The sequence below is a fragment of the Pygoscelis adeliae genome, unplaced genomic scaffold, assembly GCF_000699105.1.
Source record: "Pygoscelis adeliae isolate BGI_AS28 unplaced genomic scaffold, ASM69910v1 Scaffold103, whole genome shotgun sequence".
Lineage (NCBI taxonomy): Eukaryota > Metazoa > Chordata > Aves > Sphenisciformes > Spheniscidae > Pygoscelis > Pygoscelis adeliae.
In genome coordinates, this window is record NW_008824723.1 from 1,506,779 (window position 1) to 1,517,761 (window position 10,983).

Consider the following 10,983-nt stretch of genomic DNA (forward strand, 5'->3'; position numbering starts at 1 on the left):
ATCATCATCACAATCGTTAAGCTCTATACAATCGAAACACTCCCTAACATACAGAGCCACCCCGCCGCCTCTCCTTCCTCTCCTGTCCCTTCTGAAGAGTCTATAGCCATCCATTGCAGCACTCCAATCGTGAGAGTCACCCCACCACGTTTCTGTGATGGCGACTAAGTCATATCTCTCCCGCTGCACGATGGCTTCCAGCTCCTCCTGCTTGCCGCCCATGCTGCGTGCATTGGTGTAGATGCACTTGAGCTGGGCTATCGATTTCGCCCCCGGCATCGGCATGCCACCCTTAGGCTCATCTCTAGTGAGCCTGGTTTTATCCCCTTCCCCCTTCAAACCTAGTTTAAAGCCCTCTCAATGAGCCCTGCCAATTCATAAGCAATGACCCTTTTCCCCCTGTGAGACAGCTGGACTAACACAAAATCCTGCCCCAGTGAATTCACTTGCAAAATTCTCATTACTTCAAGGGACCAGGATTTTATACCTTCCACTCAGCTATGGGAGTGTGTCTTCTTAAAATGATTAGGAGAGGCCCAGCGATCACTTTCAATAGCCCATTATGAGATAAATGAATCCTAAAAATCTGCTGCCTCCCACAGCTTGCTGTGACTGCTCGCTTAAGTTAATCTTCCCGCTTCACATAAGTGAAGATTAAAGAGGATGGTAAAAAGCAGCTAATAGCTAAGGAAGGAGGTTTTCTTTCTCTTCCTGGTTACAGTTCAGCTTGTTTCATTACGTTATTTATCACCTCTAATGATGTCTAAGCACACATGGAAGTGGGGGACATTTAGGAAACAGCAAATTGGTCCTTGCTCCAACGACCTCCCTGCGTACTCAGCAGCAGAGGTGGTAATGTGTCCCAGAATAGGAACTTAATGGGCTTACCTGGTGCAATATTACTTTTCAGAGACAGAGAAGTGAGAACAAGGGGTTTTATATGGCTAATTGCTTAAATAATGTGAAAACTAGATGAGTTTGAAAACAGCCTGAATGAGAAACTGTGCAGAGGCAAGGGGAGCAAATGACTCACTTTGATTCTCTAACATATTAGTGAAAAGCTGCCAGGGATTTGGTGCTAGAAAGTAACAGTGTATTAAACTTTGTAGTAGTGGTTGGTTAGAGGCAAAACCAGCTCTGTGTAACACAGCATTTACTGTTGTATTCTGAATTCTCGCACACAAAGCGTTTGGCTGAAAAGAGAACAAATTCATACTTATCATGTGCAGCTACTTGCCATACTTACCATATAAAGCAGATGTCTTTCGGGGACATGAAGGGTGAAATATCTCTCCACATAAATCACTGGGAATTTTTCTTTCAACTTCAATGAAGCAATCCAAAGACATTAAGAGATGAGGCAAATTAGCATAATCAGCTCATGTTGTTTAATCCCCCTAGTCCAACCCAAGAACATTCTCTACGTGTTATTGGTTAACACTTTTATCTAGGCCAGGTTTATACGATCTGTAATTTCCCTATTCCACTGACTGTTACAACTGTCAGATAGCTCACAATGTGCATCTTGGATTTTACAAAAAGATGCATTACACGCAATATATTTTTTAAAAATAGAGTTATATTAAGTATAATGGAGAAAGAAGAGCACAGAACAATACGGGAGCTACAAAAGAAAATGCTTTCAAATCTGATTATTTTATACAGGTATAATACACATCTATTTTTGATTCCTTCTTTTAAAAAAGCTGCTAAGATTTGATAGTGACTGGAGTGACAACCCCGATGGAGGTCAGTGATGGCTGAAGAACACAAGAGGAGAAGGAGGGCTTGTAGTAGGAGATTTATCAGAAGACCAAGGAATCTGTTGAAAGCTGTCATGTTTCCATCAGACAGCATGAGCACTGAAAGCTCAGAACTACCACAGGTAAGAAAATCAGCTTCTCTTAGGCAAATATTTATGTCTCATTTAAGTAACGCTTGGCACCTGTCACTATAATGTTTAAGTCACTGTGATCAGAGACATAATGTCCTCTCGGACTTAATTTCAAATACAAGAGCTGTAAATCCTATCCCTCTATTCAGTCAATGGCTAAACTCCCACTGTCTAAGGTGAAATCACCCACAGGTAGCTTCCATCTGAAATGAACTGAACATGTGCTGTTTGCAGACCGTGCAGTGCATGCCACAGTATTACTAGAACAGAAATTTGATACAAATTGCTGTTGTTAATCAAATGCTTGCTCTTATCATTTTCTCTTGAGAGTTGAAGAAAAACATTTAGATTTAGACACCTCTGCTTGATTCTGTGTCATTAAACAGAAATAATGCCAATTCTGTAGAAACTTTCCCCATTTGTCAGGGACTCAACTGGTTAAAACAGTGTGCCCAGGCGGCCAAGAAGGCCAATAGCCTCCTGGCCTGTATCAGAAATCATGTAGCCAGCAGGAGCAGGGAAGTGATCGTGCCCCTGTACTCGGCACTGGTGAGGCCGCACCTCAAATACTGTGTTCAGTTTTGGGCCCCTCACTACAAGAAGGACGTTGAGGTGCTGGAGCGTGTCCAGAGAAGGGCAACGAGGCTGGTGAGGGGTCTGGAGAACAAGTCTTATGAGGAGCGGCTGAGGGAGCTGGGGTTGTTTAGCCTGGAGAACAGGAGGCTGAGGGGAGACCTCATCGCTCTCTACAACTACCTGAAAGGAGGCTGTAGCGAGGTGGGTGTCGGTCTCTTCTCCCAAGTAACTGGCGAAAGAACGAGAGGAAATGGCCTCAAGTTGCGCCAGGGGAGGTTTAGATTGGATGTGAGGAAAAATTTCTTTACTGCAAGAGTGGTTAAACATTGGAAGAGGCTGCCCAGGGAAGTGGTAGAGTCACCATCCCTGGAGGTATTGAAAAGACATGTAGATGAGGCGCTTAGGGACATGGTTTAGTGGGCATGGTGGTGTTGGGTTGACGGTTGGACTCGATGATCTTGGAGGTCTCTTCCAACCTTAATGATTCTATGATTCTATGAGTCTATGATTCTAAATCAGTTTCTGTAATTCCACTGAGCTCAACAGTATGACAACAGCTGATAATTTGGCCTTATGGCCAAATGTTATTCCGTTATATAAAATCTGAATGTTATTCCGATACACAAAATCTGAATGAGGAAAAGGTAAAAACTTACTATATCATGCCAGTTGCTGAGACAATAATCTTGATAGAAATGGAGTATTAAATCTGGCAACATAACATGGCAGGAACAAGAAAGAGTGATTCAAAATGGCTCTAAGAATGCTGAGTAAGGATAAAACAATACCAACACTATAGGTGGTCCCTGTATAACAGATTTTGGGCAATGGCTACAATTATTTTGTACTTTCTAGAGATTATTTTGGCTTTGGAATATGCAAAGTTCACACACACATATCTGTGAATCATTCTTCAGTGGCACATTTGTAATTCTTACAGATGTTACCTTCCAACACAAGAAGAAAACCATTCCAGTCATGACAGTTTCTATTTTTAAACTGGCTTCTGGAACAAAAAAGCAAAGTGCTACAAAAATCGGCAGCAAAGAGAGAACAATAATGGGATGGGCCACTTAGTCCTTAATAGTCAGATGCATTACTCTGAGGTCTAATGTATCCAAGCTCTTTCCATGGCTTTCTTCCCCTCCTCCCACAATTGCCAACAGCATGCATGGTTAAGAGTATGAGTCGGTCAGACCATGTAACACTTTTTTTTCCCCTGTGAAGAGCCTAACCAAAAGCGATTACAGGGGGTTTGCAGGGTTGGTTTTTTATTTCAATCTTTTGCTTTTGTTAAAAAGTCCAATTCTGACTCAAAGAAGTATTCCTTCCGGTTAATTATTTTGTGGAAATGCTTTAGCTTTTACTATTTCAGCTGCTGCTGATTATTTTATTATAAATAATTAAACTACAGAAAATCCACATATTCTTCTTCCCTTTGTGACTATTTTATGTTTTTTTCAACTCACGCTATATATGTGTTGCCAGGAACAAAAAAAGATAATGGGGAAGTTATTGAAGCTGTGAGCATCGATAGTAACAATCTTTATCATACGTGAACTACAGGGTTTTGGGACATAGATGATGAAAAACAGTGTAATCAAGTTTCAAAGGATGTCCATTACTGCTTGATGAGGTGGATCTGTCCTTACCCCTGCTTCGTGTGCATGATCCTGTCCTCTGCCTCGGGCCAGCAGTTGCAATCGTGTTCAAGTGATAATCCAAATTAGAGAACTAATCTAGGGGAAAAAAAGGATCTGGTTCATTGTACAGCCACATGAGCTCCATGCTGGGATAGAGGGAGGCCACTGAACCACGTTGCCAGGAGATAAAAGAAGGGACCACCCATTTTACCAGCAGCACAAAGTCCATCAGTTCAAACTGATCAAGAAAGTGCACCCAGATGGCCTGATGCAAATTCTGCTAAAGCCAGCGTGAGCGCTCCATATCATTTGTTTGGAAGGACTTCAGAGATGGTTGACCAGAGAGAACACGACTCATTGTTGTGGTTTAATCTCAGTCAGCAACTGAGCACCACACAGCCGCTCGCTCACTCTCCCCCACCCCCAGTGGGATGGGGAGGGAATCGATAATAATAATAATAGCAATAATAAAAGAACATACAAAGCAAGAGATGCACAATGCAATTGCTCACCACCCGCCAACTGATGCCCAGCCCATCCCCCAGCAGCGGCCCCCCCGGCCAGCCTTCCCCCCGTTTAGGTACTGAGCATGACGTCCCATGGTATGGAATGTCCCTTTGGCCAGTTGGGGTCAGCTGTCCTGACTGTGCCCCCTCCCAGCTCCCTGTGCACCCCCAGCCTTCTCAGTCGGTAGAGCATGGGAAGATGAAAAGTCCTTGGCTAGTGTAAGCACTGCTCAGCAACAACTAAAACATCGGTGCCTTATCAATTTTGTTCCCATCCTAAATCCAAAACACAGCACTGTACCAGCTACTGGGAAGGAAATTAACTCTATGCCAACCAAAACTAGGACACATACAGCAGCACTACAGACACCCTGGCCAAAACACCTGGGAATAGTAGGAGGGGGCATTCAGGAGCCAGAGCTGCTCCTGGAACCACCCATCGCAACTTTGAAAAGGTTTCTCACAGCACTGACCAGTAGGGAGTGAATCCTGTTTAATCAGATTCTGGGTAGGGACTAAGAATTTGGCTCTCAGAAAGGAGAATATAGCATATTTTTTGCTGACAGTGCAAATAAATACCCTTTTGTAAGAATTGTCATGCCAGACAAATATATTTTCCATCGCTGGTATCTGCAAACTTTTTTTTATCTGGGGAAAACTGAGGCTGCAATTCCAGGAATGTTTCTTCAAAAGCAGTACTGGCACATGGCTTGTGTGGAAACACTGAGCTGGACTGAGGAACTACCCAGCCAGTAAAAGGGTAATATTTTTTCCTTCCAGATTTTTTTCCAGCAGGATGCCTCTTCCAGTTCAATGTACCATGAAATGATGCTGTGTAGCAGAATAGAATAGAATAGAATAGAATAGAATAGAATAGAATAGAATAGAATAGAATAGAACAGAACAGAACAGAATAGAACAGAATAGAACAGAAAACATCATAGTGGTATAATACAAATGTTAGAAACATTCCATCATTTTCTATGTAGATATTAATTAGGAATGTTCAGTCAATACACTGATGCAAGTTATTAAAGTAAGTATTCATAGTAATTTTGATTCAGTTCATCACCATCTGCTAGTATCAGAAATATCAATATGCTAAGTTATTTGAAATGAATAATGACTATCCATACTCTTGCTATACTAGGGTAAAAAGCATCAAGAATATTCTTTTTAGCTACTTCTTCACCCTGCTGTTATAAAAACCATCAATGGCAGAATTTCCACAACTCGCTAGGAAGCTCACCTCTGTGCTGAGCTGCCTCTGTAGATGGAAAGCTTTCTGTAATACCTAACTGAATAATCCTTTACTGCATATTATGTCATCCTCTTTTTTTCCTGCCCTCAAAAGTAATGCAGAAAATGTGATCACCACTGGACATTTTTTTCTTCAAAAAATCAACTGGTATATGGATATGTTTTGGCTTGAAGGCTGCAGTGCTTTTAGTTGAAAGAAATAAATCTTATCTTACATGAAGTAATGGGGGTGAGGGAGTTACGTCTTCTTCCTCAACCTCATGTATAACACCATCCTTTGCGGGAATGTTTGAAACTTCTTGTAAGGCTGCAGTTATTTTCAAATAAGCAGAAGAAATCTATCATTCCTGTACCCTTTCCACATATACTTCTGAGTACTGAAACATCTAAAGCTTCCGTTTCATTCCTTGTTCAGGACAATCCTAGCTGCTCAGAATATGCATATGGAAATCAGGTTAACAAAAGTCTTAGCCATAATGAAAATGCATGGAAAAAAACCCTTTCCCCTCTTTGTGGTATGTTCTATTTTGTTTGTATCAGCCTTCTTTCCCACAAATCCTTCCTCGCTCTTTAGATGCGCTGCAAGCAAAATGATTGCATAGACTGGAGTTTTTGGACAGCATTAGTGTTTCAGCCCACCCTGAGCAGTGACGGAAAACAGAACTTTCTACAGGGGATCCATTCTCCATCTGGTCCGTAAGTGAATGTAGCCCCTGGGTGACCTGGTCCGACGATTCCAGTGCAAGCGTTGGCAATACTCAAATAGCACACTTCTGCGCCATCGCGTACAGTCACTACCGTGGCTTAGTGCGCACGGGTCGTAGCTGAAATGTAGACTGCAGCCCACAATACCACCCCCAAAACGTCAGTGGCAATGGGAAACATTTTGAGCCTTTGAATCTCCTGTTGAAAATGCATATCCACAATTAATTAGATTTCTTAATTTATGACTCTTAGATTCCTCACTAGTAGCAACTTCTCACATAGCTACCTCAGCATTATTGCTACCGCCTCCATTGACACAGGAGGCTCGTTCTGTCCTGGAGGGCAATGACTTGACTTCAGTTCACACATCTATGACATCTCAGCCGGATTACAGTGATACAACACGTCTGGCTTTAAAACCTTTGACAAATGTCTATGTAATATTACCCCATCTCTTCACATCCCTGTCCTTTGCTCCCTATGCCAGTTTCCATTACAAAATGTAATTGCGTTCAAGACCTCTGTCCCGACCTTTGGGGAAACCAGTGACCTGTCCCCAGGATATCTGAAAGATCAGCTAAAGCCCACAAATGAAAATCACTGCCAGCAATTCCGCTCTCTAGTAAAGTGGAGTATCTTACAATTACAGTAAAGCTCCTTGGTCTAGAAAGTCACACTTCTTGCAGTCCCGGTCGAAAACCGGTGACATGCTCTCCCATAAGTTCAGAGACATTATGAGCATCGTGAAATTTTACTGTAAGTGGTATGTGTATTCCTTCAACTTTGTCTTCTGTATGGAGTATTGCCACGCTGAGGAATGCCAGGTCAGTGAATAGGAGCTTTGTAGAAACTGAATGTTCAGCCCCTACTGGGAAGCAAGTACTTTGCTTTCCTCAATTTGCACTTCTAGCCAACTCAAAAAAGAGTTGATGAACTGAGAGCTTTATCCAGTTACCAACAACTGGAATGCAGGCAAAATTCTTCTTCTTCTAAGGAAGTAAAAGGACTGCTCGCAGTTCTGCAAAGGATTGAGAAATTGCCAGTTTTTGACAGCTGAGAGGGGAAAGTGTCAGACTGTAAAGCAGTGTCTAAATTCATTGCATGCTGATCCTTGCCCCTCCCCATGCTGAAGTTCTGGAAGGAATGAAGGAAATAGTAACAGAGCAGAGCAGAGCAAAGAATTAACAGCAGATCGTAATTCACTGTAATTTCGTAAGGCGAGGAAAGATACCTCCTGCCAGTTGTGGGAGTGGATGCTGGATCAGAAAGCCCAGAGTTGGGAGGAGGTGCCTGGGTAGTGTTTGTAACCCAATTGTGTGGGATTCTTCCGTGGCTTTTTCAGAACTGCTATTACAGAGCCAGACACTGAATGCGGGGCAGTGCAGGTGCAAGACTGGCACCACGCTGCGTCACTCGGGAGCACGTCCCACATCAGTGATGCCAGTGGGATCGGAGGGGCTTGCCTCCCTGAGCGCTTCCTCCCTCCCCCTGTACATGTGCAGCTGTAAATCATTGCAGGTTTTGTTAGCTTTTGTTACCTTACAGTTTAACTGTTACAAGGATAATGAAAATAATGTTAACGTTTCTAGTCTTGCCTGTGAATTATTTTATTCTTACAACCAGAACACCCGTCTGTTTGGCACACTTTCCTTCCTCCCACAAAACACGCCTGCCATCTTCTGGCCAGGTCACCAAGCATCTGGGGGCTGGCTGGAAATGCACTTTGACGTGTCTGTACTGAATGGGCTTTTCCAGTTGTTAATGCAACCAACCAAGCAAACAGGTTGAAATTAAATTTTGCTGTTGAATGTGAAGTTCCCCTATCACAGAAGAATTGAGCTTTCAAGCTGTGCAGAATTCCTGTCTCTTGAGTCATAAGGATTTGCATGTTTTTCCTTTTATCTTCATACCTGCAAATATCCTGAGAGTTTCATTTATACCAAGTCTAAAGGAGACATTCGGCCAAAAGGGTCATCATTAAGCTGGTTGTACACTTAAATCACAAGTTTCAGTGGCATTTATAGGAAACCAATGTTGATCAAAACTGGAATTATGGTTTTCATGAATATTTATTAAACACCAACATTGCAGTGGAACATAAGGCTGAGCGAAGTTCATGTGGTGTCAGGTTCCAACGCAAATATTTGATGTGGCTCTAATCAAAGCCAATGCTAGAGTTTGATATCACCTTAGGAGGCTTCAAGGAATTTGCTAACTAGGAGTAAAACTTTGTTTAGAAGTCAAGCGTTAAGTTCTGAAAACAATTCTTTGCTCCTCGGCGATCTTCAAAAGAAAGCTGAATCTCTTTCTGAAAACCATGAGTTATTTTAGGTACAAGAACTACTGGTTGATATTTCACAGCCTGTTATGCAGCCCTTTAGACTGCATGCTCATAAATGCTCCCTTTAAAGTCTATGACTAACCCACGAGAGCAGAATGGGTTTTTTTTCCAGATTAAAGCCATCCTGTAGGAAAACACAATATCAAAATCAAAACACTTCACAAAACCGCATTGCATTAATAAACTTGAGAGAAAAATGAGAAAAGGTTATGACAATGTTTTCAAAACAGGACACTGATGTGGATTTTCTTTTCAAATGTAGTACACAGTATATCTGTAATACATGCATATAATCTACATCTTCTATGCATATCATACATATACGTTATACCAATGCAAATAATAGTTAATCTTAAATACTTGAATTGCTCAGAATTTTTATATTTTCACTGCCTCAATTTTAAAATATAAAACTGGTTCATAAAACAGTAAATCTGTGCTCCATATCACTTGCAGTTAAGAGGGATAGTGCGGGAACTGGAGCCACCTATACGAGCATGTAAAAAATCAGTCAGGTTAGTTTCAGCGCCCTCCCAAAACTTACGAGGCCACTTCTTTCGTCATCGATGGAGACTGTGCTGTTCAGCCCTCAGTGGCACGCTTCCCTCACCCAGCTTAAGTCAAATGAAGGGTTGGGAACCATCCAGCTTCCCTGGACAGGCAATGAGACAATGTCTTTTCTGACATCTCTGGAGGATTCTGCCTCTTCAAAGTCAAGTGTCTAAGACAGTGGGTGCCTGTCTCTCTTCGTTGACTTCTCCGGAAGCCTGGACAGTTAACATAGAGTAGGCTTTTAGACAGCAGTCAGCTGTATAATCCGACCCCAGGCGTCTCGAGATGGTGATAAAACCAAAGAGCTGAAATGAGCTTATTTCTCTCTGTTAACAGAGGAAGGGAGGCTGACTGGATGTCCAGCTTCAACTCTCTTCACCATCAGGCAAAAGTCTGCTAGACGTTAGTCCAGATTTCTGCATCAACCCCGTGAAATTTATCACCGTTTATACTACAGCCTGGATTTCCCTGGGAGAAGAAAGGCCAGACCAGTCATCGCTCCAAACCTTCTTTTGCACTGTACTACAAACCACTTATGCTCTACTTCATGGGAGACAAAACTACCCTCTTCTTCCCACCCCCTCATCCAGATGGTAGCTATGTGCAGTCTGAATGACACTAATCCCTCTAACCCAGCCTCGTGCATGGTTAATACCCAGAACTGTCTTTTTGCCAACCAGATTCAACGATTTACAAACACGTTGCTGAAGGCTTTTAATGGGAGCAATGTTAGGATCCTCCTCTACCAGGGAGGATCTTCCAAGGTGACCACATTTTCTCCCGTGGCAGGTCTAGTTTCCAGTATAATTTTGTGTTCTCTCTACTTTTGTTTCTCACATGTTGTCTGTGCACAAATATCTCCCAGATCAGCTCTTCTGAAGACTGAAATCATCCGGAGAGATGTGCCATTTTAGCTAAAACCAGAAAACTTCTTTCCAGTATGCTTCATTAATAAAAAAAAAAAAGTGCTACAATACAGAGCAGCTGACGCTTTCAGTTGTTTTTGACTAGTTTTACATTAGCTAACTGGTGTTAACTAGCTTGACGCGGTCTCACTGGTGACCAGCAGTACAATTCAGGCCTATGAACCGTTTTCAGTTGTCAGGAACTAGCTAAATTTAGTAGCCCACAGATTAGCAAATAGCTCCCGTTTGGGACTGCGTATGCAAAGGGCAGGGGAACTAGGGCCAAGGTTGTTCTGCATGTGACTTGAGAAAACGGAGCTTTTCCACTGTGTTTTTTTCTGCTAAGGCTTTGTACTGGTAGTGGAGTTCAGCGAGACTGGTGGTTACAGTGTGAACCTCAAGACCGGTAACGTTGAACATAGTCCTACTGAGAAGCGGAGGACAGCTCTGGCAGACGAGGCTCAGCCCAGTCACGAGAGGGAGATTAATGTTTCCACAGCTGGGATTTCCTCTACAAACAAGGATTTTTCAGGAAGACCACATTTTCTGCTGTGGTATGTCTAGTTTCCAGTATAATTCTGATTCTCTCCACATTTGTCTT

General features: G+C 42.5%; 1 protein-coding gene across 1 annotated transcript in view; it reads left to right on the forward strand.

Annotated features, from left to right (window-relative positions):
• The first annotated feature begins 7,291 nt into the window (after nucleotides 1-7,291).
• RNF139 (ring finger protein 139) overlaps nucleotides 7,292-10,983 on the forward strand; it is an 18,832-nt gene continuing 15,140 nt past the window's right edge. The window contains exons 1-2 of the mRNA XM_009323375.1: nucleotides 7,292-7,340; nucleotides 10,729-10,788. Coding sequence (XP_009321650.1) covers nucleotides 7,292-7,340; nucleotides 10,729-10,788 — 109 coding nt within the window. The remainder of the gene's footprint in view (nucleotides 7,341-10,728; nucleotides 10,789-10,983) is intronic.